Raw genomic sequence first — 16,757 nt, forward strand, 5'->3', positions numbered from 1 at the left:
TTCTAGAGGGACACGACATGTACATAGCCTTAACCCCGGTTAAAGTTAACCAGAGCATCAGCATCACAAAATGGATGCTGCCACCACAGACACAAGTCTGACCTCCTGCGGCTGGGAGTCCTTCCAGCGAGGGAGGCTTGGACAAAGGGTTTCCTGCCTTGGGAGGTGCGAGCACCACCCCAGACAGGATTTTGTGTATTGGGTAGGACAGGGCTGAATAGAATCAGACATGCCCGGGGCACACAAGGTGTCCCCGTGCATAAGCCAGTCCAAACCGGTCCTGGGACTTTCCAGACCCAGGCCTGGCGAGGAGCTGGACAAAGGAAAGGGGGTGTAACCGCCCCCCTTCCTGGTCCCACCCAGAGGAGGGACCTAGCAGGTGATCCACCCCTCAGATTGGGAATAGGAGTGGGAGCAGTGCCATAGCACCTCAGATCATCCTGAATCAACTTGAAACTAAGAAGACGACTGGACTTCGACATTCTGCTGCACAGAAGACTGAAGAGCATCTCCCTTGTGGCCTAGGAGTGGCCACCCTGTGAACACAGGCACCATCCAGCAACTCGACGTCTGCTTTGCTGCCGCCTCCCGCCGGAGCCCGAGCCCAGAGCCTGACAAGACCCAGACTCCCAGACTTCTCACCGCCTGATCCACAGTCCCTGCAAAGAAGGGACCCGTGGAGGCACCGAGAGACGTGGGACTGGATATCTCGAAAGACCCCGAGAAGCTGACAGCGCAGCACCTGAGGCACCCTTGATGCTGTGCTTTGGGGATTGAGAAGCCCCACAACCGAGCAGCCCTTGCACCGAAGATCAGCCCCCAGCATCTCCATGATCTGCTTGGGGCTCTTTTGCATCGTGCCACTCGACGCGCTATCCTGGCCACTTGCCACGTGGTCAGCGGCCATCTTGGCAACGAAACCTACAATCTGCACTGCGGGTCTGGTTGCTCCAGACTTGCCCTCGCTCCTGTAAAAAGGAGCACCTGCTCTGACCTTGCTGGTCCGAGTGATAAGCATTTTTCACTTCCTGCGTGGCTTGCATTAGCCAAGGCCTGTTTGCTCTGATCAAGTTGCCGACACCGCCATCAGCTAGAACCTTTGTGGGACAGCTGGTGATCAACTCCTGGACATCCTCGACCTCTGCGTGTCCTCGTGGCTGCTGAGAGAAGCTACACCTCAGTGCCTGTTTGCACCCGACATCGCCTGGTTCCAATCTGGTTCCACAGTAGTCACTGGCTAGTGACTTTGAACATTGTCCCCCCTGCTTTCAGGTCTTCACCACTTCAGATCCACCCTTGGATCCACTGGAACTCTTCACATCGAGCCGCCTGCAGCATCTTCAGCTCCAAGCACCATCGACCTGCGTGACGAAACCCGACACTACTTCACACCTGTGCACCCGCTTCCTGTGGGTGAGGTAACTCAGCAACGCCGGTGTTCCCACACTGGTATACACCTCTAGTGTCTGTGTCTAAAGTTTCATCCTTATAGGTCACTCGGAAGGTTCCTAAAACACTAACTTTGTAACTTTTAAGCACCATAGACAATGCATTGGTGAACGTGTGCACTTTAAGCACTGCACCCGAGTCCCACGGGCCTTTCCCGACTTAGTCTCTGCTAGTCCCGTTCAGCTCCAGTGATTCCCAAGGCCCTAGGCCTACTTCCTTTTCGATTGGTATCTCTTATACCACTTTCTTAGTATATGGTTTAGGTGGCCCCTAGGGCTCATCCATATTGTGCAACTTTTGTGTATTTTAACTGTGTTTTGTTTTAACGCTTGTGCTTCTGTGCTCATAAAGAGAATAGGGGATATTTGTAGTTAATAAATATATATATATTTTCAATATATATCTGTGTGGTGTCCTTTCATTTGGTATTCAAGGGGGTTGTGTATGGTAAAACAGCTTGCTTCACATGCCTTTCAGAGTTTAGCCTAAGACTGCTTTGTCTCCACGCTACCACTAGGATAGCTGGTCTATAAGGTTGACGTACAACCAATCATCATAAGGGTTGCTTGGCATGGTACAAGGTGATCACTAGAACTAGTGAGCATCACATACCAGGCCAACTTCTCACACCCAATTCTTTTTGTGTGGTGTTATCACATTATTACTGTTTGAAGTGTTGCACAAATACTTTACACATTTCCTCTAAGTTAAGTCTAACTGCGCTGTGCCAAGCTACCAGAGTGTTGAACACAGGTTAATTTAGGGTTGTCTTGTGCCTCACCCTAACAAGGATTTTGGTTGCTGCTTTACTAGTGCTTACACCCCAGTCAACTAACAATCCAGTTTTTAACAGCTCATAAGTAAAAAGATAATGATTATAATATTAAGGCAGACAGGTTATCTGTCATGTTTGTAATTGAGTACCTTTCTGTCAAATTCTAAATCAGTCCCAATGTCCTTGACAAAGTGTTCCTGACACTCTAACAACCTTCTCACCAGCCATGGTGGATATTAATTACTTTTACTTGTGGTGGTCCTAGGTAAAAAATAAGAGAGGACATGGCAAAGTGTAGGATAGGGATCCCAATGAATTGTCTTTGACTCAAGGACAAAGGCTGCCTGATAGTCAAGGTGTTTCCTGTAGAATACCTGGCAGCTCCTCTGCTAAAGTCCACCACTTCTGAATGAGGTGGAGGAATCCACTAAATGACCCCTTACTTGGTATAGTAAGCAGTTACTTTTTTGGGATACTGGCGGTCAATCAACAGTGATGTGTTAGCTTAGGACGTGGAAAAGATTTATTTCTGAATGACCACCACTTTATATTGCCATCCACAAATCTCATGGTGTGCCCATGCACTTCGAAAAACATGGTAGAAGTGGAGGACAGTCATCAACCAAGGCAACATTTTGTAAGTTGGAGGTGTAGTGATTTTCATGTATACCCCAACAATCCTAAGTTAGGCATTGTATTAATAGTTCAATTATTAAACCTCATTTAACAAAAGAAGACTTATATTATCACACCTTACGAAAAGCATTTCTTGAGTCTTTATAATCCTGACTGAGGCTGCTCACGTAGTCCATAATACCTCTCCAAGCAAGATAATTTTGAATCTCTCTGTAAAAAAGAATGAGACATATAAAATGATTTTGCAAATCAAAGCAGCTTCAGAACGAGCCCTGTGAAATAACCACAGTTTAAATCATAGTCATCTGGTTATTACATGGAGAATTAAATTGTGAACTTCTTCAATCATAATACGGGAAATATTTTGAGAACGTAAGGTCTGATTTAGTGGAGTGTAGTAACACAGAATCCATTGAAAAGGGTTGGGTCTTCTGTTCTGACGGTAGGGGGCTTGGATGCAACACCTTGGGGCCGATTTATGAGCCCTGTGTGCTACATTTGCGCCCGGCGTAAACCATGCGCCATGTTGCGCCCTATTTACAAGGTCAGGCATCTAGGGAGAAGCGTCACGTTGTAAAGCCCTGCACCACATGAAACTTGCGTCAGGTTTCATGTGGGCGTTCTGGCGCAGGGTAGACGTCCCAGTGCAGGATCGCCTCGGAAAAGTGCCTCAGTGAAATCTACAAGATTTCACTCAGTCACTTTTCCGACGCCCCTGCGTCAAAACCTTGCACCTACTTGAAGCAGACGTAAGGTGTGACGCACCATGTTGAGGATAGGCCAGGTTGGAACAGTGCTGGAGTTGCGTCGCGTCCACGACACAACTCCAGCACTGCGCCAACCTTACGCCGGCAGATGCGGCATACATCTGTTTATCCTTGCGCAATGATGTGCCGCATTTACAATGCTGCACATCTGTGGTGGCACAAGGGTAAACTTGCTTCACGGATCTTTCCTGGCGCATCCCTGCTGATTTGCAGGGATGCGCCAGGAAACGTAAATCTGCCCGCATATATTTAGCACTTATCACCATGAAAGACTGCTATTAAAATGTTGTAAAACATTGAACACATTTGTGTACAGTGCCCCTGACTTGTTTCACGATGAAAATTGCAGCATCGTACAGTGGCTTTACTGGAATTTCCATCAGAAGGTCCCTATTAAAGATCCTCCTCCTACAACATTGGCAAACAATTTAATGGAAAAACCATGGACCTTGGCAAAAACTAACGTCCCAATTTCAAGTTTGGCGTACAGGGCACTTTATCACAAATGTGGGGGGAGTACCCTGTCCGCCAAACTTTCAGATCACCTGCTCAATTTAAAGTCATACAGACCATGTATCTTACTGAGAGCAGTGTCCCCTCTGGCTCTAAGGTTGTAAAACATATGCCAACAACCCGCCACCATAGGGCCCATCAGAGTAAGGTCATCAGACCGCCCACTCTATTTAGAACAGATGGCCACCAGATAGAAAAAATGAAAATGACCCTCACACCCTGGGAAAAAACTCCCAGGGTGTGGGGGTAATTCGCCCTTTGTTTTTAAAAACAAACACCTTCTTTTTTAGTTTGTTTTTGAAAAACAAAGAGGTTTGGTGCATGGTCACCTGAATGATGGTTGTCTCACACTAGGTTTCAGAGGAACCACTGTTCTTGTGAAAGCGCACAAAGTTAACTAACTATTGGGCAGTGATCGGTAAATATGGTGGGTGTTAGTTCATCAGGGTCCATCAATGCGGTAGATGTAATGCTTTCTGCCACCTGATGGACAGCTGGTCATCCATCAACCTATGAATCAGGACCTAAACCAGTCAAATTTCCACCACCAGTATGGGAGAGTACGTGGATTTGCCACATTGCAGGGTGAAAAATCAATCTCCTTTAGCACTTTGAAGGTACTTATCTGTAATTACCTTGCTGTGTACTTGAGAAGAATATCTTTAAGTTTTGTCAAGTATTCCGGAGCATAAACAATAATGTCTTCTGTCATTTGGATAGGAATTGCCACCGTTGACATTATTTGGTTTGTGAAATTCAACCAGTTGAATTGCTACAAAAATATTGGAGAGAATTATTTTAATATGCTTTAGAAGCGGTCAATAAACATTGCCCAATACATTTCTATTCCAGTTCAAGTGAAGCAGGTACCAATTGCATCATAAGGTTTAAAAAAACATGTATATCTTAATCTTTATATCTTGCTCAAAATATTTATATTTTCATTTAATTAGGATACATTATACATATACCAATCCAATCCAATCCAAAGTAGCTTTATTCGAGGTATACTCATAAAAGCACAAGACAAACAACAATTAAATAGAAACATTTAAAAATTCAAACATTGAATAGTTTAAAAAATATTAGATCATACATCAATCTCACCACAAGTGGAAGTAGTAAAAATAGCATTAATACAGTTACTTTTGGATTATAAAACTCATTTACAGTAATTTAAAACAATTTTAAAATGAGCAGTGCATTAAATGGGCATATCGAGAAGATTAGAATTAAAACTACCCAAGGATTACCCAGATTTACATTTCAGCCTTATGGCCCACGCCCATCCTAGATATTTGGCTACCGCTATTGAAATGTACGGTATAGAACTGGTTCGCATGATCCTTTCTGCTTCAATGCTCCTAGATGTTCCCAGTGTTTTACACATTGGGGTCAACCAAACATGTCTAGGCAACACATAGGCAGGGCAGGCAAATAGCAGGTGGCCTGTTGTTTCCCTACTACTCCCACAGACAGGACAGATGTCATTGCCTGTGCTTATCCACCTGCCCTTGAAGGACTGGAGCGGTAAAGAACCTGCCCTACATTGGAAATAAAGCTTCCTGTCTCCAGGCCTATTAATGCTATCCCAATAAAGTTCTAATCTAGGTATAAGTTTTGCTTCAAGGAAAACTCCCACCTAGGAGAATGAGTCAGTACTATTCCAAGCGTTAACAGCAGTTCACTCCCAATACTTCATTTTCATAATGTTTTTGGAGGGAAAAGAAGCCTCTACAGGGTTCTTCCATAACGTTCGCATTCCCAAGCCAAACAAAATATTCCTAATACACTTTAGCCAACCAATTTTCTTAAAAGCATCAGATTTTGTTACATCTAAGAAACCCTGAGCATATGATGAGAGTTCAGGTGTCAGCCACAGCCTGCGCCAATATAAGATAGGGCGCAGCTTGGCGACATCAGTAATAGCTTTTCTACCCAAATCATATCTAAGTGGCTTAAGTGGGGTGCTTTGTGGAAGATTGGCTATGGTACGGAAGAACTTATTTTCAGATAATGTTAAAGAGGCTGCTTTTTCGAACCCCCACAATTCAGCCCCATAAAGTGTGGAGCTAACAGCTTTAGCTTTATAGACTTGGTGGACTGGACTCATAGGTTTTGTTAGAGACTTTTTATGCTCCAGGCTTAGAGCTCCCGTAACCTGTTGATGTTTTAGGGCAGCTAAATCTATATGGCAATCCCACTTGAGGTTCTTCTCTAACTGTATACCCAGATATGTAAAAGCTCTAACCTGTTCAAGAGGTTGTTTGTTCATAAAAACCCTCCCTTTAAAACTACGATGCGAATTAAAAGCCATCAATTTAGTTTTCGGCATGTTGACTTCCAGGCCTCGAGCGGCACAAAAGTCTTTGAAAATTAATAAAGCTCGCTGAAGGCCACTGGGAATCTTAGAGATTATTAGCATGTCATCCGCAAACATTAAAATCAGGATTATTTGACCAGCTAGAGCAGGAGCGTCTGTGTTCACTGGCAGCAACCGGTCCACTATACCATTAATGTACAAGGAGAATAAGGTTGGAGCCATGGCACAGCCTTGCCGCACTCCTCGCTCGACAGGGAACTGGGCGATGACCCAACCCTGCCCCCCCATTGTATACTAGCATAATTGCCCTCATGCAGTGTCATTACTAATGTTAACATTTCTAATGAAAGACCTAAGTCCCTCAGCGTCACCTATAACCGGGACCGGGGGACAAGGTCAAAGTCTGCACGTAAATCGACAAAGGCGGCATAAAGACTCCCCTTGCCCAATACCACAGTCTTCCAGTATAAAAGGATAAAACGGAAGACTTGGTCAATAGTGCTAGTGTACTTATGAAAGCCTGCTTGGAAAAGGGACAGTATACTATTCTCGTCAATCCAATCTAGGATTTTTTTCAGGATCAAGCTCCCAAACACCTTCTGGATTGTATCAATTAAGCTGATTGGTCTATAGTTCCCTGGCTGCGACTTATCTCCTTTTTTGTATACTGGAATTATCACGGCCCCTTTCCATGACAACGGGATCGGGGCTCCCTGAGCCGTTGCATTTGCCAACAACTTAATATATCTACTCCATTGTATTTTGTCATGTAAGAACACGTTCGCAGGGACACCATCACGTCCCGGAGTCTGCTTCCAGCCACAGCACTAAGAGCAACTAAAACTTCTTCCAGATTAAAAACCTTGTCATTGTAAAAAACATAGTTAACTTCTTTCACTTGATCATCGAAGGGATTATAGACATACTGGGGCCTAAAATATTCGACCCAACCCTCCTAGGATACACGATTTCAAGGCTGATCAGGACGCCCCCATCTACCCAACTTAATGATATTCCAAAATAATTTAGTGTTATTCTGCACGCTAGCCTCTTTTAAGTCCTGCCATCGAAGCTCGTCCCATAAACGCTTAGCTTTGTGTATAGCTTTTTTAAAATAATTCCTTGCAATACGGACAGTGCTCATTTCCCCCTCCTTAAGAGCCTTTCCAAGGGAAGCTCTTGCTTTCCTACATTCGTTATTGTACCACCGTGAAGGTTTGAAATCGGCTGGTTTCTGGCTTCTTTTGGGCTTGACAAAATGGCCACTTATATGAGTAAAAAGACTGTTGTGTATCGTTATCACTTGCCCCAGATCACAACCTATACCTAGAGCTTGCTCAATTGCTAAGGCAGGTTTGTCAATCAATCAATCAATCAATCACAGCATTTATAAAGCACGCTACTCACCCGGGAGGGTCTCAAGGCGCTGGGGGGGTATGTTACTGCTCGAACATCCAGGTCTTGAGCTGTTTCCTGAAGGAGAGATGGTCCTGGGTTTGCCGAAGGTGGGTGGGGAGGGAGTTCCAGGTCTTGGCTGCCAGGTAGGAGAAGGATCTTCCTCCGGCGGTGGCTCTGAAGATGCGTGGTATGGTGGCGAGGGCGTGGCTGGTTGATCGTAGCTGGCGGGTGGGCGTGTAGAAGGTCATGCGGTTGTTGAGGTACTTTAGGCCCAGGTCGTGGAGAGCCTTGTGTGCGTGGGTCAGGAGTCTGAACGTGATTCTCTTGCTGACGGGGAGCCAGTGCAGGTCTCTCAGGTGTCCAGTGATGTGGCTGTGTCGGGAGATGTCCAGGATGAGTCGTGCGGAGGCGTTCTGGATGCGCTGGAGTCTTTTTTGAAGTTTGGCTGTGGTTCCGGTGTAGAGGGTGTTCCCGTAGTCCAGTTGGCTGGTGACGAGTGCCTGGGTGAAGGGCTTCCTAGTTTCGGTGGGGATCCATCAGAAGATCTTGCGGAGCATTCGCAGGGTGTTGAAGCACGAAGATGAGATGCCGTTGACTTGTCTGGTCATCGACAGGGAGGAGTCCAGGATGAAGCCCAGGTTGCGTGGGTGGTCCGTTGGCTTGGGAGCGGTGCCCAGGGCCGGGGGCCGCCAGGAGTCGTCCCAGGCGGAGGGTGATGATCCCAGGATGAGGACTTCCGTCTTGTTTGAGTTCAGTTTAAGGCGGCTGCTCCTCATCCAGTCGGTGACGTCTTTCATTCCTTCGTGTAGGTTGGCTCTGGCGGTGGTGGGGTCGTTGGTGAGGGAGAGGATCAGCTGGGAGTCGTCAGCGTAGGAGATGATGTTGAGGTCATGTTGCCGTGCGATGGCTGTGAGGGAGCTCATGTAGACGTTGAAGAGGGTTGGACTGAGTGAAGAGTTTGTCAACATCTTCCAGGATATTTGCCAACACCTCTGGGTTTTTTAATAAACATGGCCGCTTAATACGATGCATGTCGTTGGTAGGGACAGCGTCCGGAACACAAAGTTCAACCTCGCCCTGATGGGGTTGCTCTAGTAGCCACCAGCAATGGGTCACACATAGCGGATTATGGTCGCTTTCGAGACGATCCACAACCACCATGTCAATTACCGTATGCCAGAGTCTCATGCTACAGAGGATGTAGTCTGTCCTGCTTTTGCTATGTTCCTTACTGAACGTATAATCCCCTAATCTATCCTGCTGAGTCCTACCAGATGTATGATGTTAGCACGCACACTTTTACCACGCATACCATTACCACGCATTTTTTACAACGCATAGTGCTTTGGGTGCTGGATAGTGAATAGTTTAATTTACTATTCCAACCCCAGTCCCCGTGGACACTAGGGAAAGTTATTGGATAGTAAATTAACCTATTCACTAGCCATTCCCTAAGTCAGATCGCCTCAAAGCGCTATGCGTTGTAATGGTATGCGTTGTAACAGATGCTTGGTAATAGTAGTGCGTGCTAAAAGATGCGTGCTAAAGGTTGTATACCGTCCTACCATTAGGAGCCATAAGTCTCCTCTCAAAGCAGATGGTGTTAATCTGTAAAACCACCTCTGACCATTTTTTTATAGGGTCAAGCTCCAGTTTGGGCACTTCCCAAAGGGAGTCCTCATCATCATTGAGCTACCATTCGGGAGTTGCCAACGGCTCGAAGGTGGAATTTAGATCGCCCACAACAATCCCACCATTGTCCGCTGAATGTCGTTCTAGGAGGACGTCCAGAGCCGCTAAAACTTGGGACTTACCTCCCCTAACTCCCCTTGCATAGACATTATAAATGTCCAATGATCCTCGGGCCCCAAATCCAACCTTAATACTTGAATGTCATTGCTCCCGGATGGCAACTCCCTGATGTTCAATGCCAGTGTCTAGCGGACCCATATAGTCAGCCCTCCCATTGGGCGGCCTTTGGTCCCTTTTATAGCCGGAAAAGAGAAGTTTAGGTACCCTGCACAAAATTGCGGCTGTAAAAGCCAAGTCTCTTGGAAAGCACAGATGTGAAACTCATTAATATATGAAAGCCAGTCTGGTATTGTAAATTTGGAGTCCAACCCCGCAATATTCCAAGACATAAAAGAACCCCCAGTAGTGCCATGACCTGTATGTGGAGGTACACAGATACATATTTCATGATAAATCCTGAAGCTTGTTTAAAACATAGATGAGTAAATGGTTAACACCTTCTGTTTTCTAAATATAATGTCATTTATTAATTAAAGCAGGGTGTCAGCAATGTTATAAAAATGGATTCTCAACTAACATTTCTAATATTGTTAGGAAGTGGTACTTTTGCTCATGCACCTATTATTGATTTGTTTCTGTTGTTGTAACGTTTGTTTTGAACAGATAACATTACTCACATCACATGAACCTGAAAATATATTATCAAAAAAAGTGTTAGGGAATAAAAAAAAAATCAAACTTTTCGTACATGACAATAGCCTTCCTGATAGATGATGGTTAAAAGGCCCAGTAAAAAATATAATGATGGATTACATTAAACATAGAAATGGGTATATTTATTATATACGTTTCCATGATTCACACATAAAATCAAACATGTATAAATATCTCTGCACAAGTACATTTCTGATTGTGGAGTATCTGCCAAAATAGCAGAATTTCCAGTCATGAACCTCTACTGTTAGCTAAAAAGTGAGTATTTCTAACAAGTGTGACTCCAAGCCAATTCCAGAGGTATTTTTTTTGGGGGGGGAAGAGTGTAAGTACAGTGTTCCACTTACAAACGAGCTAATTATCCTGAAGGAGTGCTCATTTGGTAAATTTGAGACACACTCCTGCTCAAATTGCAACCAGACATGACTGATACCTTTCTACTACCAAAGTAGATCTGAAACCTGACATTTGCTGCAAGTGAATCTTTCCTGGTAGCACAAACGCAGACATCGCCCACAACACAGAATTCCTGCAACAGTACACAATATTGATGTCAACCTGCATCACAATATCCTGATAATTCATAAAGAACATATTTAATAATAAAAAAAGTAAGCAACACAGAAAATGAAAATGATCGCAAATAAGTGCACTTACACCAGTACAGTTCATTTAAAAGGTATAAGAATAGCATGAACTCATCTAGGAACACTAAGAAATGCACCCTTTTTGCATGGTCACTGTAAGACATTGGGTTATTAGATTTGACGAATGAATCCTTCACAACCAATAAGTCCGCAACTTATTTTTATTGGGAAGCAACTACAACGTTGTAGCACTTAACTCTCTCAGAGTAGCGAAGCAGAGCTTCTAAGGGATACTTAGGGGAGGTGGTGGTGTTTTCCTCGAGGGGACCAACTTTAGGCCCCATGAGCATTTTCTTCAGACCTACTGGCCTCCAAGTTGGCTTTTATTGTAGAGCTGGGTTCTTAAGGCTCCCATTATTGAACCTGTCCTCAGTCTGGGCTCCAGATGCTCTCTTTTTGATTATGGGGAAAGTCAACTAGCCGTGCCTCTAACACGAACCAGCAAAACACCCTCCCTGCTGTATTCCCTAGGTCCCAAAGCTTCCTGGCTACTTGCAGGGCACCTGCTTGTCAGCAGAGTAAAGGTCCAGTTCACAGAAGTCCCAGGAGAATCTTCAAAAATTAGCTAGCAGCCCCATTGCCCCAACTGTTTCTCATGAGGCATATGGGGTAAGTGTCACTGGCCCTGGAGAGACATATCCTAGTCCTGGGTGCCAGTAGCAGTCAAATCCCTTCAGTCCATCTTCTCAGTGGGTTTATATTGCTTCTCGTTCTAGCTGGGTATTATTCCAGTATCACAGCCCCAGGTCCAGTCTTCTCAACTGTATCTTCCTTGTGCAGGTCTTATACGTGAGGGTAGATTCTCTACAGACCAGGTGACCCTGACCAACCCTAGGGCACCACATCATCACTCCATTCCTGCCCCAACCCTTCTGCACAGCATTCTGGAACATTTTAACATGGCAACTTCAAGTTGTCTATGGAAAGACCTCCACTGCGAGTCCCCACTCTGCCCCCAAATTACACAGCTACATGATCCCTTCCACCCCCACCAAAACTCCTGTGTGTGGTTCCAGGGATCTGGCCTTCCACCTTTGTTTCCCTGGGCTTTCACTTGTTACAGCCAGGCACAGTGTGAGGAGTTAGATAATATATGCAGCTCCCCACAACTTTCTTTCTCGGAATTTGACAAAGCTCTGTTAATGGTTCTATTGTGCAGGGAGGCCTTTGATCCTCCTGCTGGCCAGCAGAGAAATTTACCTTGGCCCAGTTGGGGAAGACAAAGGCTTAGAATTTGTATAAGACTGTGCCAGGGATGTATAACAATTCTCAAAGTTCCAAAAGGAGTCGAATTGACAATTGATTTAAACTTACAATGCATGTGTACCATAGGATTGATCTCTCACTAGATTACATAGGCATAAGAAGAGAAAAACTGGACTGGACTTTGCTACAATTCAAGTAAGCACTACAGACCCTCACTATGAATGCCCACTCACATTATAAGGCCTCCCAGGTCAGCATGAATCATTCAAGGGTCTTTTCTGAGACTTGCTATCTATGCACACATAATGCGGTGTGCAAGACGGCAGTCTCAATGTGAAGCCGACACAAGTGCCCGTATATGCGATTGCATGCTCACATACTACCAGTCCAGAGCCTCTTACCAGAGCTGTGAAACAACTGCCTTATTTTAAAAGGCAGACACTGGCGGTTAGCACTCTCAATGTATTGCCATAGGATTCACAGTAAGGCTCCGGAAATAACACTCACTCACAGTAAAGTTTGTCAAAAGTTAAAAATGTAGGGGATTATATAGGCAGAACCCAATCCATAACGTCACATTGGGTTTTTTACATTTATGCGGACCTTAATTTATTGGTATTGTGACTTTGTAGGGTTTGACACTGCCATTCTGTACCAGGTTGCCTGTGCTCTATCCCTAAATTGTACTGTCAAATTGGTTCAGACCCATTGGATTATCTAACTCTATAGGTAAGGCTGCACTTTTAATGAGCAAGCCTAGATTGGCTTGGGAAAATACTAAAGCGGTCAACATAAATTTAAAAATGTAATCCATTACTGTAAGTAGTTTTTTTTAGAACGTGAATGGAAAAGTTACTTTATTAAAGTGTACTTTATGCTGCCTGGGACTAAACTGACTAACAACTGATTTGCCTCATAGCCTTACTCCAGGGACAAAATACACATCCTTGGCAGTCTGTTAACGGCCTTCTGGTGGGAGACTTTGGCTTGTCTTCTGGCAGCAAGAAGGTAGGAGTTTTATTACAAGTTTTATTTCCGCTTAGAATTGATGAACTATCTCAGAGGGTGACAGGAACTGTTGGCATCAAAAATATCTACTTTTACAGTTTTTCTTTTGAAGTGGAAATATCTTATAGCGCTTTCTGGACCAGCAACCATAGATTCCCAAAGTCAATCTAGACTTTATGTTGGTCTCTCCAGCAGGAGGGAAACCTATTTCCCAGCACTGACGAAGAAGAAGACAGGTAATCTCCTTACGAGAGTAGCAAGAAGATGCACTTGGTACTTGCAACTGAGAGATGATAATAGTCTTTTTAGTTGAGGGATTCTGGGAAGGTTTTCAGTAAACAGAGAGAGGAAGTGCTGAAAAAGGACATGGGAATTTTAGAAGAAAGTAGCCTGGAATGGGTCTATGGTATTTTCCAGTCACTGTGTATTGCATGTGATAAGACTGGCATCTCACTAACAGCTCCTGAGAACATTTCTGGACCAAGGTAAAAACGATCCGGTATAAAGAAGACTCTGCTTGACTGCTGAAATAGGAAGTGTCAAGAACACTTGACTCCTGCTATCAACCAGAAACTGGAACTTTTCTCCAAATGTCAAGTGATTGGCCTCCTGCTACATGTGACAAGGAATAGAAAGCACAAGAACATCTGACTCCAAAAAGGCCCAATCGACCACAGTTGACTTTTCCATGCAGAGGGTCTGACTGGAGAGAGTCATTGTGCCCAAAAGCATTCTCTGATGACATGTTGGCTGGAGGAGTTCTCAGAAGGACCTTTACCAACATTTGGAGAAATGTGGGAATTAATCATCTTTGCTGCCTCCTGGTAACTGAGATAAGCTGCCAAACGGAGTCTGAACACACTGTGGGCAAGAAAACAAGGGTTTCACACTCTAAGGCATTTGGCATGGGACCTCACAGCACAGGGTATCCTGCTTCATGAAGCTTGGTCCACCTACAACTTCCTGGCTTGCTTCACTTTTTACTTTCTGCAATACAAAAACTGACTGACTACCAATGTAAAAAAGTTACGTTGGCAGAAGTGGCAAATCTATCTCAGATACAACGCAACCTTGGTGGCTATGGAATTGTGATTTGTCCCTCTTGGACCTTTTGGTGCCAAATGCAATGAGTTTGGCAGGAGCTTTACAATGGCATATCTGATGTAAAGGAACCCTCTATTTCTTCAGCTACTAACCTGACCTCCATTGGTGGATATAGAAGACCTGAAAGTGAACTAAATAGGAAAGCTTTAACTTTGACCGATGGGACTCCCTTGTCCCACCAGAGACTGAATTATAGTCAGCATGAAATCATGCCTTGGTACCAGCTAACCCCAAAATTGTAACCCCTGTTTGATTTTTTGTGTGGTTTCATGATGGTGGTTTGTTGCCTCAATACTTTAAGAACACTTATCTCTGGTTCTCTTATCTGTATATGATCCTTTTAGTTTATTTTAATCACTATCATTTTTTCTATTTTTCTAATTTAGTTTGGGGATGCCAGCAGAAAGTGGTTGAATCTTTCAATAACTATGTACAGCAGTACATGCATGACAAACAATGTGTGTGACTTACTATGCACTGAAACACTCTCTACAAGACTGGTCTACTGGACTTCATATACTCCGCATTGCTGTCACCAAAGCATTGCAACTGTTTCACAGTCTTAATCACTGGCACTCCTTCAATGTTACAACAAATAGAATGGCAGACATTGGGTATATATCAGGCACATCCTTTCTAGTTTCTCTGCTGCAAAATTATGACAATTATGTAGGCATCAAGTGTAGGCCTACAGAAGGTTAGAACAGGTGGCAGCCTGTAGCTGCTGGGTTAGTATTATTACAAATGCAAATGTATTGCCATATGTAATATGTATGGACCCAAAAAGTCAATTGGATAGCATATGTATGTTGCAAATACAAGTACTGGGGCAGAACATTAAATCAAAGTGCAAGCAGACATATAAATAGAAGTATCGGCGAGATTATGATGTATAAGAATGCATATTCTACCCATAAAGGGGTTGACAGTGCCCTGTCGCTCTGCCCCTATCTGAAATAATGGTTTCCTTTTTTGGGAGCTCCAGAGAAACTCCTTAAAGTGCCACAAAGCTAGGATCTTCAGTTTTAGATGTAACTTATAAAATAGTGAAATGGCCCATACCAATGTAACCCCATACATAGCTACCAAGGTTTTGGATTCCTTATGTGTGACATTTCTAGGGTTTTAGTGTGTGAATGAGTGAGATTTTACTGCTGAATGTGTGACCCTTTGAGTGACACTTCCTTGTGATCAAATCAGAACAATGACTAGTATTTGCATGCCTGTAAGTTTTCTATTATTTTATCCGGACAGAAAACACAAATATAAATATACCCCAAAAACAAGGCGGAACTGTGATTTAAACATTACTAAGGTCTGTTGAAAGTAAGTGGCCTCCAGAGTGCTTCAATCAGTCATGTTCTGTCATTCAAACTCTACAGCATTTCACTGTTTTTGCCACTTTTCTTCTTTCTCTCTCCAAGTCTACTGAAATTGCCATCTACATAGGTCGCATGTCATATCCTTCCATTTCATTACTGACTTTATACTCTGTCCTTCTGCAAGTAGCTCTTTTTGTTGCCCCCCACTTTCACCATTCTCTCACTCACACACAAGGCTCACCCTGTCCTCACTGGGAAGCACATTTTCTTTTCCATTGTAGCTGGCAATAATTCCAATGCTGTTTCCCTCTTTCCCACACCTCCACTTAAAATGGTAGTTACAGTTACAATATGTCTGATAGTCGGGATGTGCACTCTGCAGAGCATCAAAGGACTGGGCGAGCAGGTAGACTGAATATAATTATGACCCACTGGTCAGCAAAGTGAGAAACTCGTACTGCCTGGAGGTAACAATCATGTCCTGTCTTTAGCACTAACTATCAAACTGACCTCACTAAACACCAAAGGACGACATGGTTCACAGAACACAGTGTATGCTACTTTAAAAATCTACAGATACACACAGTGCTTAATTTGTAATTTATGAAGTCCAGGTGCACACATTTTTGTTGGAGGCAACACCTACTTTCCCCCAGCTCTACCCACTTCTTCCACTGGCTTCTTCCTTACTACACCTCTCCTTCTCTACCTGTTTTTTTTCTGTCCCTCTAGCATCTTCTGTGCCCCTTTCCCAGTCTCAACCCACTCTCCCTTCCTCACCGTCACGACACCCAGGGATATCCCTCTACTTCTCCTTCTCTCCTTATGAACTTTTATATATCACCTCTTACTCTCTGCCTCTTTACCTCAACCACTCTCTAGCTTTGTTTCACCTTTAGCCCTCTTTCATTACTTCACCTCTTTTCTTTTTGTTTCACCCCTTTTCTCTCAACATTTCCTCTTTCTGCCCTTCATCAATCTTCCTCCTTTTTTTTCGAACGTTCAGCACAGCGGGGAAATTATCCCCGCGTGCGAACGTTCCACCGGCCGTGACGAGCTCAGCTCGTCATGAGTGCAGCTGAACCGTGCCTCATGACGAGTTGAGCTCTTCATTAGCACGCAATGGGTTAAATGTGTCTGTCA

At 44.1% G+C, this 16,757-nt stretch overlaps 1 protein-coding gene across 4 annotated transcripts in view; it reads right to left on the reverse strand.

Moving 5' to 3' along the window:
- The window catches only part of MME (membrane metalloendopeptidase), a 384,364-nt gene that overhangs the window by 131,418 nt on the left and 236,189 nt on the right, over positions 1-16,757 (reverse strand). For all 4 annotated transcript variants that reach the window (XM_086944118.1, XM_086944117.1, XM_086944116.1 and 1 more), the window contains exons 11-12: positions 4,776-4,912; positions 2,977-3,070 (exon numbers count right to left, since the gene is read on the reverse strand). In XM_086944118.1, coding sequence (XP_086800244.1) covers positions 2,977-3,070; positions 4,776-4,912 — 231 coding nt within the window. The remainder of the gene's footprint in view (positions 1-2,976; positions 3,071-4,775; positions 4,913-16,757) is intronic.

This window comes from Lissotriton vulgaris, chromosome 11, assembly GCF_964263255.1.
Source record: "Lissotriton vulgaris chromosome 11, aLisVul1.2, whole genome shotgun sequence".
Lineage (NCBI taxonomy): Eukaryota > Metazoa > Chordata > Amphibia > Caudata > Salamandridae > Lissotriton > Lissotriton vulgaris.